The following is a 20803-nucleotide window of genomic DNA, read 5'->3' as shown; positions in this document are numbered from 1 at the left end:
TTCCTTCCCTCCCTCCCTCCCTTCCTCCCTTCCTTCCTATTTATTGAGCGTTTACTGTGTGCAGAGCACTGTATTAAGAGCTTGGGAATTACAAGTCGGCAACATATGGAGACGGTCCCTACCCAACAATGGGCTCACAGTCTAGAAAGGGCAGACAGACAACAAAACAAAACATGTAGACAGGTGTCAAAATGGTCAGAACAAATAGAATTATAGCTCTATGCACATCATTAACAAAATAAATAGAATAGTAAATATGTACAAGTAAAATAGAGTAATAAATCTGTGCAAATATATACAAGTGCTGTGGGGAGGGGAAGGAGTTGGGCCAGGGGGATGGGGAGGAGGAGAGAAAAAAGGGGGCTCAGTGTGAGAAGGCCTCCTGGAGGAGGTGAGCTCTCAGTAGGGCTTTGAAGGGAGGAAGAGAGCTAGCTTGGCGGATGTGCGGAGGGAGGGCATTCCAGGCCAGGGGGAGGATGTGGGCTGGGGGTCGACAGTGGGACAGGCGAGAATGAGGAACAGTGAGGAGGTGAGTGGCAGCAGAGGAGCGGAGGGTGCAGGCTGGGCTGGAGAAGGAGAGAAGGGAGGTGAGGTAGGAGGGGGCGAGGGGATGGAAAGCCTTGAAGCCCAGAGTGAGGAGTTGTTGCCTGATGCATAGGTTGACAGGCAGTCACTGGAGATTTTTGAGAAGGGGAGTGACATGCCCAGAGCATTTCTGTACAAAGATAATCCGGGCAGCAGAGTGAAGTATAGACTGAAGCGGGGAGAGACAGGAGGATGGGAGATCAGAGAGGAGGTCGATGCAGTAATCCAGTCGGGATAGGATGAGAGACTGAACCAGCAAGGTAGTGGTTTGGATGGAGAGGTAAGGGTGGATCTTGGCAATGTTGTGGAGGTGAAACCAGCAGTTTTTAGTGATGGATTTGATGTGTGGGGTGAACGAGAGAGCGGAGTCGAGGATGACATCAAGATTGTGGGCTCGTGAGACAGGAAGGAGGGTAGTGCCATCTACAGTGATGGGAAAGTCAGGGAGAGGACAGGGTTTGGAAGGGAAGATAAGGAGTTCAGTCTTGGATATATTGAGTTTTAGATGGCAGGCAGACATCCAGATAGAGAATTTCTGAAGGCAGGAGGAGATATGAGCCTGGAGGGAGAGAGAGCAGGGGCGGAGATGTAGATTTGGGTGTCATCAGCATAGAGATGATAGTTGAAGCCCTGGGAGCGAATGAGGTTTTTATGGTGTTTGCTAAGCACTCACTGTGTGTCAAACACAGTTCTAAGCACTGGGGTAGATACAAGTCAGTCAGGTTGGGCACAGTCCTGTCCTGCATGGGGCTCACAGTCTAAGTAGAAGGGAGAACAGAACTGAGCCTCAGTGAAGTGACTTGCCCAAGGTCACCATGGCAGAACCGGGATGAGAGCCCAGGTCCTCTGACTCCTGAGCGCGGGCTCTGTCCACTAAGACCATTTCATTCAATCGTATTTATTGAGCACTTACTGTGGGCAAGACACTGTACTAGTTATGACAGTGCGGTGGGTCTGTCTTTCCAGATTTGGTTCTGATGCCAGAGTCGTTCACTTTCTGGGGGCCTCCAAGCCGTGGCACTACAAGTACCACCCCCAGACTGGATCGGTATCCGAGGACAACCAGGCCGAGGAAGCGGAGCACTGGAACCCCTTCCTGCAGCTCTGGTGGAGAACCTACAATCGCCACGTGCTGCCTTTCTTCGAGACCCTTCAGCCGGGAGAAGACGAACAATCCCCAGGCCCGAAGGTGAGCTGGTTGTCCGTTGGATCCATCGGTGATATTTATTGAGCGCTTATTGTGCACACAACACTGTACTAAGTGCTTGGGAGGGTACAGTAGAGCAATACGACAGACGTGTTCCGTGCCCGCAGTGAGCTGTTGTTGTGGCAACACATCCTATCAAGCCAGTCAATCATTTTTATTGAGCGCTGACTGTGTGCCAGGCACTGTGCTAAGCGTCCCATCAAAGTCTCGGTAGTTCAGCCTAGGCAAGTCAGCTCAAGGATGGAAAAGGAAAATAGATCCCAAAGAAATGGCATGAGTGATATCTGGCTTTTCCTTTGATTATACTCGTCTGCACTATCTGAACCTCACTGTCACTTCATATTCAGCAACGTGTCTACCAACTCTATGTATTATACTCTCTCAAGAACTAAGTACACTGCTTTCTGCATAGCATAGTTTTCCCAAATCAAACAATCACTGGTATTTATTGAGCGACTGCTATTTGCAGAGCACTGTACTAAGCACTTGGGAGCGTACCCCATGGTAGAGTTGGTCAAAAGGGTCCCTGCTCACAGTAAGTGTACAAATCTAGAGGATTTAGGTTGTAATCAGCGAGTCTAAGTGGAAAGAGCATGGGCCTGGACTCGGGAGACCTGGGTTCTAATCCTGGCTCTCACATAACTTCTCTGGGCCTCACTTTCTTTGTCTGTAAAATGGGGGCTTCAGTACTTGTGGGACCTTATCAACTTCTATCTATTCCAATTCTTGGTAAGCAGTAAACTGGTACTACAATTATAATTAGTCGGTGAGCCCCATGTGGGTCAGGGACTGTGTCCAACCTGATATCTGCCTTGGCACTTAGTACAGTGCTTAGCATATAGGTAGCGCTTAACATACCACCACCACAACCAGGAATCACATCTATCTTGCGGCTTTTATCTATTCCCCAAGCAATATGACCAATCAGTGCCGGTGATTTAAATGAAATGATGAATATCTCACGGGCCAGAATGGAGTAACTAGCCAAAAGAGTGACCTTCAGTATTTTCAAGTACTGACGCCCCAGTGGGTTGTTTAAATTAGTTTTAAATATTTTATTTCAAATGCCTCTTCCGTCAAGGAGAGAGCTACTAAGGGGCAAGTTGTTAGCGTAGTTTGCTGATTAGTTTATGTAGGCTTTCTGATTTGAAATCCCAGTTTGAAGGAGCGACAGAAGGAGATGTCCCTGGAGGATCCTTTAGTCTTTGATTGACGTATGTTTGATTTTGGTTTTGCATTTCATGACCAGAACATATGTCTCTCAACTAGTGAAGTGGCTGCGGTTTTTTAAATGGCATCTTTTAAGCACCACTGTATGCCAGCCACCGTACTAAGCACTGGGGTTGAAACAGGATCATCAAGTTGGACACAATCCCTGTCCCCCATGGGACTCGTGGTCTTAATCCCCATTTTACAAATGAGGGAACTGCAGTTCAGAGAAGTGAAGTGACTTACCCAAGGTCACACAGCAGATGAGCATCAGAGCCGGGTTGAGAACCCAGGTCCCCTGACTCCCGATCCTGGGCTCTTTCCACTAGGCCATGCTGCAGTGTTTTTCAAACGGGTATGTCAGTCTTCCTGAGACGTTGAGCCCTCTTCAGGATGTAAAAGCTTTTCCTATCCACAGTAGCGCTCTCCTATTTCCAGATTCCTCCATCCCAAGCTTAGTGCAATGCTCTGCACAGAGTAAATGCTTAATAAATACAGTCGAATGAATAGAAACTCGACGGCCACCAGCCGTAGTCGACGGAAGAGTGGTCGGCCTTATTTGAGTTATTCATTACAGTTTAACTCTGAGGGCCTGGGTTCTTCAAGGACAAATCTGATTCCCTCATCCCCTTGGGCCTGGCCGTCAGAACGGATTTTTTTCAGGGACTCTAGCAGTTCCGTGGACAGAACTCCAGGGTTGATAGGGCACTGAAATCCAGCTGCCGTTATGGAAGGGGGAAATAAAAAGAAACAGCTCCCTGCGATTCCTTCTAGAGCCAAAAGCTTCTTAAGAAATCAGCCAACCTTCCGGCAGCGAGCAGGGGGAAAGATGTATCTCCCGCTGATGCAGATAAAGCAAATTGCGGGGGGTGTTATTTGGGTGTGCTTGCGAAGGGGTGTGTGTCACTGCTATATTTTTCCAGTCTGATAAATTATGGATGTGTTTTGACAATGTCTTATTTTGTTAGCTTTGCTCCAGTGGGACTGAAATGTTCCCGACACCGTCGAGCCCAGCGACTGGGCTGGCTGTGCCTGCGCTTCCTCATCCAGAACCGACCCCGGCAGAATGTCCTCCCGAACTCTCCTCGGAGGAGTTGGAAAAGCGAGATGTAAGTACCGGCTGGGATTGTGTGTGTGAGGAGCTCGGGAGAGGTGAGGTTGGAGCAAAGGTAGAGAGAAATCAAGTATCGCGTTGATGAGGCGCAGTAGTTAGTGAGGGAACCCTAAGATCCTGCCATTCTCGGAAGCTGCTCAAGAAGCAGGGTGGCCTAGTGGGTAGAGCCTTGGCCTGGGTTCTCATCCCAGCTCCACCACTTATCTGCTGTGTGACCTTGGGCAAGTCACTTTACTTCTTTGGGCCTCTGTTCCCTCATCTATAAAATAATAATAATAATAATAATAATGATTATGGCATTTGTTAAGCGCTTACTATGTGCAAAGCACTGTTCTAAGCGCTGACTAATGGGGAGGGAGAGCGTGAGTCCCATGTGGGACAGGGACTGTGTCCAACCTGATTAGCTTGGATCCTCCCCGGCGATTAGTACAGTGCCTGGCACATGGTAAGCGCTTAACAAATAACTTAAAAAAAACTAGCAAGGGATCCCTGAGATCATGCTATTCTCGGAACTTTGCCACTCATTCGACACCCCCTTACCCCGCCAAATGTAGAACATGTAGAACACAACCACAGCGTGGCCCAGTGGATAGAGTTTAGCTAGGCCTGGGACATGAGTTCTAATCCTGGCCCCCAGAGTGGCGCACATTCCTGGGAGTTAAAAGGACAAGGATTCTAATCCCGGCTCTGCCACTTGTCTGCCCTGTGACCCTAGGCAGGTCGCTTTACTGCTCTGGGCCTCAGTGATCTCATCTGAAAAATGGGGTTGAAGACTGTGAGCCCCAGGTGATACGATGGTTGTATCCACCCCAGTGCTTAGTACAGTTCCTGGCACACAGTAAGTGCTTAACAGATATCACAGTTATTATTGTTACGTTGCTGGGCCATGGACTGTGTCCAACTTGATTAGCTTGTATGTGTCCCAGTGTTTAGTACAGTGCCTGGCATATTCATTCATTCATTCAATTGTATTTATTGAGCACTCACTGTGTGCAGAGCACTGTACTAAGCGCTTGGGAAGTACAAGTTGGCAACATATAGAGACGGTCCCTACCCAACAGCGGGCTCACAGTCTAGAAGGGGAAGACAGACAACAAAACAAAACATATTAACAAAATAAAATAAATAGAATAAATATGTACAAATAAAATAACTAAACAGAGTAATAAATACATGCAAACATATATACATATATATAGTAAGCGCTTTAAAAAAAAACCAGAGTAGTTTGCTCTGATGCCAGACATGCTTATATTGTCACGCAGCAGACAGGTGGCGGAGCTGGAAATAGAACCTACAGTCTTTTGTGGTTTGTCCACTACACCATGTTCATCATCATGATGGTATTAAGTGCTTACTGTGTGCCAAGCAAAGTGTACCTCTGGCCTGGAACACCTCCCCCGACCCCCCCCCCCCCGTCCTCATATCAGATAGATAATTGCTCTCCCCCACTTTGAACCCTTATTGAAGGCCCATCTCATTCACTCATTCATTCAATCGTATTTATTGAGCGCTTACTGTGTGCAGAGCACTGTACTAAGCGCTTGGGAAGTACAAGTTGGCAACATATAGAGACGGTCCCTACCCAACAGTGGGCTCACAGTCCTCCAAGAAGCCTTCCCTGACTAAGCCCTCCTCTCTTCTCCTGCTTCTTTCTGCGTCGTCCAGACTTGTTCCCTTCATTCATCCTCCCTCCCATCCCCACGACACATAGCTATATGTCTGTAGTTTATTTACGTACGTTTATTAATGTCTGTCTCCCCCCGGCCCCAGACTGAGCTTGTTAGGGGCAGGGAATATGCTCGTTGTACTGTACTCTCCCAAGTGCTTGGTACAGTGCAATGCACATAGCGCTCAATAAATAGGATTGACAGAATGAATGAATTAGAAAACAATATGAGCATTACTTGTAGGCAGTGCACAGTTTGGTTTAGAGACTGCTTTCTCAGAAGACGCTTCGAAAGGGCAGTCCTGAGCTCAGTGTACAGTGAATTTAAGCTCAGTCACAACACTGAATTCAAGCCCTGGTGCTGTTTGCAGAAAATAATAATAATAATGTTGGTATTTGTTAAGCGCTTACTATATGCCAAGCACTGTTCTAAGCGCTGAGGGGGGATACAAGGTAATCAAGGTTGTCCCCTGTGGGGCTCACTATCTTAATCCCCATTTTACAGATGAGGGAACTGTGGCCCAGAGAAGTGAAATGACTTGCCCAAAGTCACACAGCTGACAAGTGGCAGAGCTGGAATTAGAACCCACGACCTCTGACTCCCAAGCCCGGGCTCTTTCCACTGAGCCACGAGAGGGTGCAGCTTCACTTCAGTTAAGAGCTTTCTCCAAAGCCCTGTGAAGTAATTCATAAACACATTTAACCATTTTTTATGGTAATAATAATAATAATAATAATGGTATTTGTTAAGCGCTTACTATGTGCAAAGCACTGTTCTAAGTGCTGGGGAGGTTACAAGGTGATCAGGTTGTCCCACGGGGGGCTCACAGTTTTAATCCCCATTTTCCAGATGAGGTCACTGAGGCCCAGAGAAGCCTTCTGTGCCTTTTTCTGTGCCTCAGTTTCCTCATCTGGAAAATGGGGATTTAAGTACCTGTTCTGTCCCCATTTCTGGACAGTGAGTCTGAGGTAATAATAATAATAATGATAGCATTTATTAAGCTCTTACTATGTGCAAAGCGCTGTACTAAGCGCTGGGGAAGTTACAGCGTGGTCAGGTTGTCCCACGTGGAGCTCACAGTCTTAATACCCATTTTACAAATGAGGGAACAGAGGCCCAGAGAAGCTAAGTGACTTGCCCAAAGTCACACAGCTGACAGTTGGCGGAGCCGGGATTTGAACCCATGACCTCTGACTCCAAAGCCCGGGCTCTTTCCACTGAGCCACGCTGCTTCTATTTGCTGGTATTTGTTAAGCGCTTACTATGTGCCAGGTACTGTTCTAAGCACTAAGCAAGATAGCCATGTTAGATACAGTCTGTGTCCATTGTGGGGCTCACAGTCTTCATCCCCATTTTCCAGATGAGGTCACCGAGGCCCAGAGAAGTGAAGTGACTTACCCCAGGCCCCACGGCAGAAAAGTGGCAGAGTCGGGGTTAGAACCCAGGTCCTTCTGGCTCTCAGGCCCGTGCTCTATCCACTAGGCCACACTGCTTCTCATTGCTGCTCTAACCAGTAGGTTTTTTTGAGGCAAAGAAAGAAAGTACTCATAATCTTCAAAGCCAAGCCTCGCAGTCTGGTCTTGCTCACCTTGAAATTCTTCCGAGCCCTGATATCAGAGTAGTTTTCTCCTCCAGAAAAGATTTTGCCCCGTTCTGATCACCAAGAGACAAACTAGAAATTGGAGGCAGGCCTGGTGGCGATCCATAAATCTTATTTATTGAGCGCTTACTGTGAGCAGAGCAGTGTACTAAGTGTTTGAGATAGGACAACCAAGTTGGTATACAACGATTCCTAACTGCAAGGAGCTTTCAATCTAGTGGGGGTGGAAAAGAGCTATCTTTTTGGTATAGCCTAGTGGGAAGAGAAGAGGCTTGGGAGTCCGAGGAGCTGGGTTCTAATTCCGGCTCTGCCACCAGTCTGCTGCATGACCTTGGATGAGTCATTTAACTTGTGTTCCTCGCCTGTAAAATGAGGATTAAATCCTTCTTTCTCCAACTTAGACTGTGAGCCCCACGTGGGAAGGGACTGTATTCAACCCGATAAACTTTTTTCTACCCCATTGCTCAGAACAGCGCTTGACACATAGTAAATGCTTAATAAATACCATTAACCTCTCCCCACAAAAAAATTAGGAGGAAGTATTCATTATGCATGTTATTTTTTAGTCAAACTTGCATGCCTGGACAAGATTTCACCATGAATAGCATCTTTAGAAATGAAGGACAACTTTTATACATGTCAAAACTATCCTTAAATGTATGTGTTATCTGCCTGACAGAAGTCAGGCAGGACTCTGTGAAGTGAGCTCATTGTGAGGAGGGGATGTGTCTGTTCTGTTGTTGTTTTGTACTCTCCCAAGAGCTTAGTACAGTGCCCTGCACACAGTAAGTGCTCAATAAATGCGATTGACCAAAATGATGAAACAGAAGCCAAATACAATGGCCCTTCCGTCAGATCCCCTTCTGGACATTCCATCAGTTATTCAGTCGGTCTAAATGGTCCTTTGGGGCACTCCTTCTAAAGTACTTTCCACACCACTAGTTTTAATCCATATTTAAGACCTTGAATTTCTTTAGTTAACGTTGTCCCCTATAAACCTGTCGACTGATGTCATTAATCACGTTGCAAGACCGCTCCCTGCCAGACTATCGTACTGGAATAGTCGGAAGATATTGTATTACTAATAGTGGTTTTTTTTCCTTGACAGTAGGCGTATTGCATGTTGGGGTCAAAATAATTGTACATATTGGAATTGAAAAGTTAATCTTCAACAGGATCTGTTTCTCAAGGCTGTAGGATTGCTCCCCTCTGGTATGTGTGCAGAGCACTGGACTAAGTGTTTGGAAGAGGACAATATAGTGGATTTAGTAAACATGTCAAGGGTCAGGAAAGCCCAGGAGGCTAGCCCTCTCAGGCCTAATCAATCAATCGTATTTATTGAGCACTTACTGTGTGCAGAGCACTGTACCAAGCGCTTGGGAAGTACAAGTTGGCAACATATAGAGACAGTCCCTACCCAACAGTGGGCTCACAGTCTAGAAGGGGGAGACAGAGAACAAAACCAAACATATTAACAAAATAAAATAAATAGAATAGATATGTACAAGTAAAATAAATAAATAGAGTAATAAATATGTACAAACATATATACATATATACAGGTGCTGTGGGGAAGGGAAGGAGGTAGGAGGCCTTATGGCACAGTAAGCGCTTAATAAATACCACTGTTTGATTGGGAGGATACAGAGAGCTCTAGGGATCTCTCCCCCACCCCTGGTTCAGATCCTGGCAAAAAGCAAGGCCTTAAGAGGATTGGAGAATATTATTTGACTCATGTTCATTTCCTCCCTCTACCTTCTCTGACCCTCAACTTACTCTGCCCTATGATTACCTGCCGGTTTTTTCAGGCCTTGGTTTACATGCCAGTGAAGTGGTCAACTCATCTTGGGCCCCTTTCCATGCTGGCAAAACAGGCTTAAAGTCCTTCTTGTCCTTCACAGTAATCTTATTCCGGGAGCCTTTTATTTGACCTTACATAACTCCTGTACTTTCTTTCTCTCATTTGTTTCCTGCAGATGGTAGAGCCCTCTGGGACTGAAAGTTCTGATCCTGTTTTCTGCGAACCTGGAAGACCAACTGCCTCAAGCCTTACGAACCTCACAGAGATTCAAGTCACCCCGGTATTTCCAAACAGAGTATTTAAACGTGGTAGAAAGTGATAGGCAGTGATAAATAACCAAGTCTGTGGCCCGCTGGATCTTCCCAGTAGGACCCAAGGGATGATTAGGGTGGGCATCCATCCGGCTTTCCCAAACCCCCCTGGGGTTCATTGATTCATCCAATCATATTTATTGAGCACTTACTGCGCACAGAGCACTGTACTAAGCACTTGGAAAGTACAATAAAGCAATAAAGAGAGACAGTCCCTGCCCACAAAGGGCTCACAGTCTAGGGGTTGTTCCAAATTGGCTGCCCCGCCCCTGCCCTTACCTGGTTGAAGGTCCAACTTTTAGGCCGTTCATGCCGCTTCTTTCCACAGTTGCCTGTCTTTGGCCTGTGTTTCCACGCTTGCTCACTCCTTCTAGGAGGAAGGGCAGGGAATTCGGAGGAAGCAAATTGTAAAGGTGACGTCTGGAAAGCTAGGGAGAGAGTTGGTACTCGCCCAGTTGACCCAAAATCCGAGATCTTAATTCTCCATGTTGTGCCCCTCTCCCCATAGGATGAAAAACTGAAAGTCCTTTTTTCCTAACCGTTTGAATAGGTCATATTGGAGAAGCAGCATGATATAATATAACAACTGTGGCATCTTTTAAGAGCTTACTCCGCACCAAGCACTGAACTAAGTGCTGGGGAAGATATACGCCAGTCGGGTTGGATTCATTCCAATCCTCATGTGGGGCTCGCAGTTTTAATCCCCGGTTTTACAGATGAGGTAATTGAAGCCCACAGAAGTCAAGTGTCTTGCCCAAGGTCACCCAGCAGACAGGTGGCAGGGCTGGGATTAGAACCCAGGTCTCCAGATTCCCAGGTCCGGGCTCTTTCCACTAGGCCTCACATTCTGGAAAGAGCATAGGAATGAGAGACAGGGCGCACAAGATGTAATCCTGGCTGTGTGGCCTCGAAACAAGTCCCTTAACATTTTTCTGTGCCTCAGTTTCCTCATCTGGAAAATGGGGATTAAGTACCTGTTCTGTCCCCATTCCTGGACAGTGAGTCCGAGGTAATAATAATAATAATGATAGCATTTATTAAGTGCTTACTATGTGCAAAGCACTGTTCTAAGCGCTGGGGAAGTTACAAGGTGATGAGGTTGTCCCACGTGGAGCTCGAAGTCTTAATACCCATTTTACAAATGAGGGAACAGAGGCCCAGAGAAGCTAAGTGATTTGCCCAAAGTCACACAGCTGATAAATGGCGGAGCCGGGATTTGAAAGCGCTTTTCTTCCCCAAGTGATAGAATAGATAATATCCATTACAGCAATCAGACAGTAGTTTGAAACCTTTAGGCATTTATGGAATTTCCTGTTTCAGGCAAAATTTTCAGTAGATGTATCCTTTGTTCAACTGCAAATAGCTCTCTAGCTATCACTGTCTTAATGGGAAATTACCCTAAATCCAAGTACAACTGAAGAGGAACGTTATAAACGTTAATCTAAAAGCTTTTGGAGGATAGGCCTTTTTTCTCTCCTAAAACTCACTGGAAAGTCTTAGAACATTAGAAAATTATTGCTTAGACAAGTTTTTTTTTTTTTAATCACAAAGCTATTTGCTGACTGACACTTTTTAAAAACAAGATTAGATCGTTTTATGCAATATTCTTTGGAGAATTTCACGCAAAGCATCTATCATTTGAAAGCTCATTGTGGGCAGAGAACGTATCTACCATCTCTGTTACATTGTACTCTCCCAAATGATTAGTACAGTCTTCTGCACATGGGAATCATCTCCTCAACTGAGAAGTCTAATTTAGGGGAGGAAATAAAAATCTTATCCCCAAAACTTTCTCTAATCACCGCTCAAGCCCATTAGTACTGTGCTCTGCACACAGTAAGCCCTCAAATACCATCGATTGGGTACAGTGCTTTGCACACAGTAAGTGCTTAAATCCCATCATTATTATTATTATTACTACCCCACAGATTTTCCATTGAGACATACTGTATATTGAGAAGTGTGAAGTGGTCCAGTGATGGTTTTTACAGAGTGCTTACTATGTGCAGAGCACTGTACTAAGTATTTGGGAGAGTACAACAGAGTTGTCAGACACATTTCTTGCCTACAAAATATGTTGCCGACTTGTACTTCCCAAGCGCTTAGTACAGTACTCTGCACACAGTAAGCGCTCAATAAATGTGATTGAATGAATGAATGAATGAGCTTACAGCCTAGCAGGGGAGACAGACATTAATATAAATAATCTATAGATATTTAATCAAAAAAGGCACCCTCTGAAACATTAATTTTAGGTAATTTGTCATTTAGCCGATGAAACAAATGAAGTGTTGCTTGGAGAAAACGAAGTGATGACACTACATTTTTGTTCATCGTAGAAGAAGTAATTAGAGGAGGTTGAATAAGTGATTAGTATTGCCGTCAACTGCAATAAAATCGATGACTAACCTAAAATGATTCTCTCTAGCCTCCAGTCCATGAAGAGGAATACAATTCTGCGGACTGCGTCACAGATCAAAACCTAGAATCATCACGGATCCTGTTCTTCCCAGAGCCTATTCTTCAGGAGCCACTGGTGGTGGGTGTGCATAATAATAATAATAATAATGATGGCATTTATTAAGCGCTTACTATGTGCAAAGCACTGTTCTAAGCGCTGGGGAGGTTACAAGGTGATCAGGTTGTCCCACGTGGGGCTCACAGTCTTAATCCCCATTTTACAGATGAGGTAACTGAGGCACAGAGAAGTTAAGTGACTTGCCCAAAGTCACACAGCTGACAATTGGTGGAGCCGGGGTTTGAACCCATGATCTCTGACTCCAAAGCCCGGGCTCTTTTCCACTGAGCCACGCTGCTTATATATGGTATATATGTATATAGAGAGAATACGTAGTTATATACATATATAACTCTATTTTGTATCCCAAACTTTCTGATCATCTTAGCCAATTTCGATTCTTTCATTAATCAATCAATCAATCGTATTTATTGAGTGCTTACTGTGTGCAGAGCACTGTACTAAGCGCTTGGGAAGTACAAGTTGGCAACATATAGAGACAGTCCCTACCCAACAATGGGCTCACAGTCTAGAAGGGGGAGACAGAGAACAAAACCAAACTTGAAAGCATTGGCCTTTCTCTACTAAATTGTTCCATTTCCATTTATTTCCAAGGAGAGCCACCCCCCTTTGCCCCCCATTCATTTTGCTTGGTTTTAATGGCTTCCTGTAAATATTTTATCCTTGAGTTTGGTGCATGCCTAATGGGTAATGGTTGAGCTCATGACTGTGGATCATTTTCTCCCCTCTTTGGTATAACATGGTTTAAAATGAGAAATGAGGTTCATTGAAAGTGTCTCTGGCTAGTGAGAGCCATCAATCCCATTTGTATTGAATGGGAGTAAAGTTAGCTTCAGTAAATTTAGCATGGGGGAACATGATAGAAGTTTAGTGAGGAATTCTCCTTCATTCACTCATTCATTCATTGTCATATTTATTGAGCGCTTACTGTGTGCAGAGCACTGTACTAAGCGCTTGGGAAGTACACGTCGGCAACATATAGAGATGGTCCCTACCCAACAATGGGCTCACAGTCTAGAAGGGGGAGACAGACAACAAAACAAAACATTTAGGAATGAAGCGAAGTGTTGTTGCCAACCTTCTCCTTAGGGAAGTAGGGAAGTAGTCTCTGGATTGTATTCTCCAAAGGGAAGTAGTCTCTGGATTGTATTCTCCAATTGGATATTTTTTTAAATGTTATTTGTTAAGTGCTTACTATGTGCTGGGCACTGTATTAAGCGCTGGAGTAGGTGAAAGATAATCAGTTTGGACACAGCCCATGTCCCTCATGGTGCTCACAGTCTTAATCCCCATTTTACAGATGAGGGAACTGAGGCACATAAACGTGAAGTGACTTAACCAAGGTAACACAGCAGACAACTGGCAAATCCAGGATACTAATTCTGGTATTTGTAAAGCATTTCCTATGTGCCAGGCACTGTACTAAGCGCTGGGGTAAGTGCAAGATTATCAGGTTGGACACAGTCAGTGTCTCACAGTCAGTGTCTCACATAAGGCTCACATTTAATCCCCATTTTACAGATGAGGTTAGAGGCCCAGAGAAGTGAAGTGTCTTGTGGATTTTGTGGTCAGGGGCACAGAGTATCAGCCGATTGCCTCAGTCTGAAAAGAAATTTGGCATGTGGCTTCATATCAATAATTTAATGAAGGGGGGTGGCTCACTGCTTCAGATAGCATCTCACTGGTGAATGCTTAAAGTATTTTTAGGACTCACCTCTGAGGTGTTCGTGTGTTCCTGCTTTAATTTTTGATTACTACTTGGAACTAAACTATACCCTGAGCAGGCAGTTTCATTTTTCCTTTGTTGATGATTTTTTTTCCATAGCTTTTGTGGTTTCAGCTAATATAATGTAGGCAGGTGGAAGTTTATGTACAGATAATTCTAGCTTTCACCTAGTGAGTCTCTGCCTGGGGTTATGTTCAGTTCTCTAGCTGCAGTGTAAAGCATGGTTTAAAAACAATAGGGAGGAACTTGGTGGCTGCACAGGGAGACTCCCTAGGGAATTTTGGGAGGATTTTGGGATAGTTTCGCCATCGTTCGACAACTGAGAAGTCACTCTGGTTTATAGCCCTTAATCAACAAATGGTATGTATTGAACACTTTGTGCCAAGCACCGTTTTACATGCTTGGGAGAGTACAATACAGTGAGTAAAGACGATCCTTGCTCTTAAGGACTGGGGGGTGGTTCATTCATTCATTCAGTCATATTGATTGAGTGCTTACTGTGTGCAGAGCACTGTACTGAGCGCTTGAAATGTACAATACAGCCATAAAGAGAGACAATCCCTGCCCAGAATGGGCAGTCACTGAGGCCCAGAGACAGAATGCCACAAATAACAGCTGGCTTTGAAACCGATGAAGGAGAAGCAACAAAATTTGTATTTGGTGCTAAGAACTACTGGTCAAACATCAGGAACACATAAGGCTCACACATCAGGAACACACATTCTGCCAAAAGTGATAGCATACTTATACACACACACAGGCCACACAGAGTGGAATATCTGAACAGTTTATGGTTGATCTGCTTTAGGTATGCAGCTCGGATAGATAATTCAGTCATCCCCAGTGGAATTTTGGAGCCAGATTATCAAGTGGATAGTTACTCAATCACCCAGCTACTGGATCTGAGAAGACCCAGTCCCTGAAAGAACTTGAAAATCAGACTTCTAAAAATTTTCTAGCAGAAGCCTATCCCCCATACGCACCTACAATAAACCAAGCACGGGGTAATTTACAAAATCCTCAGTGTATGAGTGCATACATGTGTTTGTCCGTGGAGATGGAAGTTTCCAGAACCCTAAAGGAAAATCAATCAATCGTATTTATGGAGCGCTTACTGTGTGCAGAGCACTGTACTATGCGCTTGGGAAGTACAAGTTAAGTGAGAAAAGTGAGTAATTGACAATTTGCTACATTTCACCGATAGTCTGGGAATGAATCAGGATTTCATAGGCACTCGACTTAAAAGAAAAATGCCCCCATCAGCCTTTCCCGCTGTAAATGTGAGTTGTGTGACAAATGTAAAATCAAATGATCTAATCCTCCAATGTTCTAGGGGAGGAGAAAGGTAAAATCAGTCTCTTCACTATGCCTTCCATGTCTGTGATAGCGACTGGCTGAGTCGGTCGGATTGATGTGCTCTCGGGAAGCTTTCGCTGAAGGTTTTTTGATTAATTTGCCAGCCCGCCAAATGTCCGCACGGGAGCCGTAGGTGACCATTTCACTGCAGTGAGTGAATGACAGGATTTTAGACTCATCGTGTTTATCATCTCCCCTAGGTTGACGTGGCCATTTCTGTTCCAGAGCTGCCCATTCCGCTCAAACCCACTGAACCCAGCCCAGAGGAAGAAAGGAGGAAGTGGGAAGAGGGACAGGTAGATTACCTGGGAAAACACTCATTCGAACGTATTCAAAAGAAGCTCGATCGATTTTTACAGTAGATCGCGCGGAGAGGCTGATGGATTAGTAGAAGCTGCCTTGGTATCCCTCAGGTTTTGTGGAAGAGAAATCCTCTCTCCAGACCTGGAGCGAAGTAGACTTTTCAACTGTGTGCCTCTATTTCTGACACCTCATTTCGTGCAGACCCAAAAAAATCAGCTTCCAATTTCCCAGCAGACGCGAAAGAATAATTTTGTCAGGTGTTTTTTTTTTTACTACATTTAACCTTGACTAAGGAGGTGAGAACTAAATATATTTTCAGCCTTCTATAAATAAATTTGCCAACCCGATTAACAGATGTGCAATGCCGCCTCCATCACGTTGGGACGGAATGCTGTTTCTAAAGTTTAAAACAGCTCCGCAGAGTTGCCGGGAGATGTTCTGTTAGGGATTTGGGGGAAAGAGGGGGAGATGGGATTGTATCTTTAGGCCTTAAAGCCTCTGGGAATTTTCAGTGTTGTGGTGCCTCTTGGTATTCATTTTGACAGGAGCGATGTGATCGTTCTCTACTGTAACGAGACCCGGAGGTAGTATTGGCTGCTTTGCTGAATCCTGACCGTACGGTTCCGTCAGCCAAACGTCTCTAGCGTCCACTATTTCAGTTTTCAAAACTAGCTTCGAAACAATGTGCTCGGTAAACCTTTCGACACCTCTAGAGAGAATTCTCAGTTCTGTGAGAATTGTCCCCTTTTTCTTTCCTCCCAAAGCGAAGCCTTAGATTCCAAAAGACGTCCGAATCGCCGCCACAGTGGACGGGCGGCAGTACATTTCACCAGGTCGTGATGATGTGTTGAGGCAATTCCAGTATAAGGGGAAACGGTAAGGGAAATGTGCTTTGTCAATAAGAAGGTCTTTTCTAAATTGCTTGGAATAGCTGTCATCGCACCACGAGTGTACAGTTGGAGGATCGTGTCCGTGCGATTGGATTTTCTAGGTTCCAAGTGGATGGTTGTGTGTCCCGGGAATGGTGGGGTAAGTCGGGATTTGGAAATCCACTGGGTTTCCCGGCTCCTGGTGTCCGTTGAAGGAGTTTCCCGTTGGAAGTGGGGCAGGTGCTTCAGGTCATCCATCGCAGGGACGACAGTGCTCGCCCCCAGACCCAACCAAGGTCCCCGGCGCTCATTGACAGGCGGCGAAACGAAAGGCGTGTTCACGCTCACCTAACCCCCTACCCGGGGCTTCTTGCTAGATACCCCCAAAAGGGAGCCATGGGCCGAAATGAATGTGCTCTGATGGATTGCTTAATAGTTAGCTATGATTAATTGATTTTGGCTGTGTTCAATTAAGTGATCAAGAAATTAATTGCCTAATGGATATCAGCTGTGATGAAATAATGAATGAATTAAAGCATCCAGAGGACATTCTGGGCACGTTTGCACGCCCTTTTTCATTCATTCAATCTTATTTATTGAGCGCTTTTCCTATAGAGCGTCTGGAGGACATTCTGGGTGCGTACCCGCACCCTTCTTTTTATAGAGCGTCCAGAGGACACTCATCCAAATGTGCGCACACCCTTCTTCCTATAGAGCGTCCGGAGGACATTCTGGGCGCACGCGCTCCCTTCTCTTTGTAGAGCGTCCAGAGGCCACCAGCATCTGAAATGCAACATGTCTAAAGCGGATCAACCACAGTCGATGACACCGTCATCTTGCTGGCTCTTTGGGCCGTGACACTTTCCGGATCTGCCCATTCCTCTCTACCCAAACTGTTTCTGGCTTCCGACCCTTCCCCCACTTCCACTCTTCCACTCTCTGCCCGAGTGCTGAGTACGGTGCTCCGCCCACCGTAAGTGCTCAATAAATACCATCGATCGGACAGACCCTTGTTGTTATGGGTTGCCAGGGAGGGGGAAGCCTTTTTGCTTCCTGCCCACTCCGAGCAAACGCAAATAGGTTTAGAATAGTGTGTCTTTTTTTTTACCAGTCTTGCTTCTTCGTTTCCCAGTTGGTGGTGGGCAAGAGATGGGGGTGGAGGGAGGGGGGCCCCCTAGACTCGCCTACTCCCCAGTCCCAGGGCTGCTGTCGATGGAGACAGTCACCAGAAGGAATCTGGCCTGCAGGTGAAGCGGCCAGGGCCGGCCAGAGTCGCTACGATGTTTCGGGACAGCCTCCGCTCGGACAAATGGGTTCCGCCTGATTTCAGAAACTGCACTCGTTCACAGACCACTCACACAGATATGGCTAGTGCCTCCTTCTCCCTCTTCCTCCTCCTCCTTCCCCTTCCTCTCCTTCCCCCTCCTCTCTTTTCTTTTTCTCCCTCATTCAACCTGCCATTGTTACACCTCCTTCCTACCTTCGGAGAGTACTCTAGTTTGAGATGGCGGTCTAGGCGGTTTTGGTTTAGGGACTTGGCTCTCAGTGTCTCCTCTTCCCCCCAGCGACTGTGTCCAACCCGATTTGCTTGTATCCACCCCAACGCTTAATACAGTGCCTGACACATAGTAAGCACTTAACAAATACCATAGCAGTAGTGACATGCCACTCTTTGGGTGTCTACTAATGCTCCTCGCACCCTCCCACTCATTTCATCCATTCACATGCCCAGGCATATTTCCCCCACCAGCTCCGGCCTGGACATATTCCCATTCACTCTCCCACTCATGTTCCTACTCATTTACACACACATAGAGACACACAGTTTTTTCTTGGCATCAGTGGGATTGGAACCTACAACCTCAAGGTCCACAAACTGAGTGTTTTGTCATCATCATCATCAATCGTATTTATTGAGCGCTTACTGTGTGCAGAGCACTGTACTAAGCACTTGGGAAGTACAAGTTGGCAACATATGGAGACAGTCCCTACCCAACAGAACAGCAAAATATACATATATATATATATATATATATATATATATGCATATATATACACGTATATATATGTATGTATATATAATCTTACTCTTTATCCAAAAGGTAAGTACAATTCTTAGGCAGGGCTTATTATGACCTGAATAGGTCTTTACCATTTCCTAGTGAAAATCGGGGAAAACAAAAAAAAAAATGCCCCAGAAACCAGCCCCCTCTAACAAAAAGCTCCCCAGCAACCACAAACAATGTACAGTTGTTTTCCTCACAACTAGGAACATCGGAGCAGGATGTGTTTGGGGAAAGGGAGATGGCTCCAGAGACCGGATTGTCACTTCACTCCATCTGGGGAGATCTGGAAGGCCTGTTCCTGGTAAGTGTCTGACTGCGAGACCTAGGCGGCTATGTCTGCAACGCGCGAAGCCCTCTCCAAAACCAGGTGCCTGATTTTTCTCAGTAACGGAGTGTCCATGTCTGAGTGCTTCTCATTTATTCCACCCAAGGACTGGAAACCAAGGCTGAAATTTCACCTCCCTTTCTCCTATTCAGTTGTTTCTTGCTGACCCTACTATTCACTTTCAATCAATCAATCGTATTTGTTGAGCGCTTACTGTGTGCAGAGCACTGTACTTTCCTTTGATTCATTTAATAGTTTACCAGTGTTTGCTCATCGATGGGCTTTTATTTCTCTTAAGGGGTAAGGTGAGGGTTTCAATTATTTCCTGGAGTAAATTTTGTACATTCCCTGCCCACAAAAAGCTTACAGTCTAGTTCTGTTGTACTCTCGCAAGCACTTACAGTGCTCTGCACAAAATAAGCCCTCAGTAAATGCGATTGATTGACTGACTGAGGGGGCAGCTCCCCTGCCTAAAAAACAAAACCCTCGAAGCAGTAACGGACCCTCTCCCTTGTGGTGGTGGTGTGCTAAGTGCGTACTCTGTGCCAAGCACTGTGCTAAGCCCTGGGGTGGATTCCAGGGAATAACTTTGGAAACAGTCCCCATCCTACCTGGGGCGCCCGGTCTAAACTGTATGTGGGGGTTTAAGGGGTCTGTGACCCCCATACGGGGCAAGGACCGCGTCTCAGCCCTTAACCACGAAAGACGCCTGTCCAGAATTCCCCTCCCTGCCCACCCTCCCCTCCCTCGAGGCCTTGGGAGAAAGTGGAAAGAGGATTTTGAGCTGGGTCCCATGGGGAAGGTAAATCAAGTTGCTGTCTTCAACTATGAAGGGCCAACAGGCTCACAGAGTGGCCTCTTTCACAAGGGCTGGATTTGCTTTGAGCGTGACTCAGTTTACCTTTGTCCCGAGACCAGTGAGTGATCTCGGATTTCTCGTCTCCATGGAGACCAGTTCTCCTCTCCTGCTTTTGAAGTGGTCTCACCGTGGGCCTTATTTACTTATTTTGTTTATTGGTCTCCGTTAAGTACTTACTATGTACCAGACACTGTACTAAGCCCTGGGGTAGATACGAGATAATCAGGTTGGACACAGTCTGTGTCCTATATGGGGCTCACGGTCTTCATCCCCATTTTACAGTTGAGGAAACCGAAGCCCAGAGAAGTGAAGTGACTTGTCCAAGGTCACACAGCAGACAAGCGTCAGAGCCGGGATTAGAACCCAGGTCCCTCTGACTCCTAGATCCGTGCTCTGTCCAATAGACTGCACTGCTTCTCCTCTTCCCGCCAAGGTCCGCCATCCGCTAGCTCTTGGAGTCACCCCACCGGGCGTATCATCAGGCCAGATACGGCCCCTGTCCTTCGTGGGACTCACAGTCTAAGAGGGAGAACAGGTGTCGAATCCCCATTTTACAGATGACGGAACCGAGGCACAGAGAAGCTAAGTGATTTACCCAAGGTCACACAGCATGCAATTGGCAGAGCTGGGATTAGAACCCAGGCCCTCTAGCCCCCAGGCTTTACTCAGTAAGACAAACTGCTTCCCGTTTTTCTTTTCCATCATGGGGCTACTATTTTCCAGTGCACCTATAATAATAATAATAATAATGGCATTTATTAAGCGCTTACTATGTGCAAAGCACTGTTCTAAGCACTGGGGAGGTTACAAGATGCTCAGGTTGCCCCACGGGGGGCTCACAATCTTAATCCCCATTTTCCTGATGAGGTAACTGAGGCCTAGAGAAGTGAAGAGTCACACAGCTGACAATGGGCGGAGCCGGAATTTGAACCCATGACTTCTGACTCCAAAGCCCGGGCTCTTTCCACCGAGCCACGCAGCTTCCCAGCACCTCACCTGCTTTTGGCAGTTGAGAGTGAACGCTCTGGTTTCTGTTCCGAGCCTATTGAGCGTTCTGGACAGATAGCTTCGGGTTTTAATAAGAACTGCAGTCGTTGAAGGATTTGAAGGCGTAATTATAACTCCTCAAAAGTAGAGGGGGGCTGTTTTTGAGTGGTTTACGCAATGAAACACTGATTTTTCTCAGGGGAAGAAATGTTGTGTGTGCATTTTTCTATTCCAAAATAACCTGAACCATTTAAGTTTTTTCCTCAGATCCCACGG

General features: G+C 45.9%; 1 protein-coding gene across 1 annotated transcript in view; it reads left to right on the top strand.

The window, feature by feature from the left end:
• The window catches only part of GYG2 (glycogenin 2), a 32397-nt gene extending 16769 nt beyond the window's left edge, over nt 1-15628 (top strand). Inside the window, exons 6-10 of the mRNA XM_038756989.1 lie at nt 1552-1774; nt 3970-4110; nt 9362-9466; nt 11926-12036; nt 15319-15628. Coding sequence (XP_038612917.1) covers nt 1552-1774; nt 3970-4110; nt 9362-9466; nt 11926-12036; nt 15319-15480 — 742 coding nt within the window. The 3' untranslated portion in view covers nt 15481-15628. The remainder of the gene's footprint in view (nt 1-1551; nt 1775-3969; nt 4111-9361; nt 9467-11925; nt 12037-15318) is intronic.
• Nucleotides 15629-20803: the final 5175 nt, after the last annotated feature.

Source organism: Tachyglossus aculeatus, chromosome 15 (assembly GCF_015852505.1).
Source record: "Tachyglossus aculeatus isolate mTacAcu1 chromosome 15, mTacAcu1.pri, whole genome shotgun sequence".
Taxonomy (NCBI): domain Eukaryota; kingdom Metazoa; phylum Chordata; class Mammalia; order Monotremata; family Tachyglossidae; genus Tachyglossus; species Tachyglossus aculeatus.
This window is presented reverse-complemented; position numbering and strand designations above follow the sequence as displayed.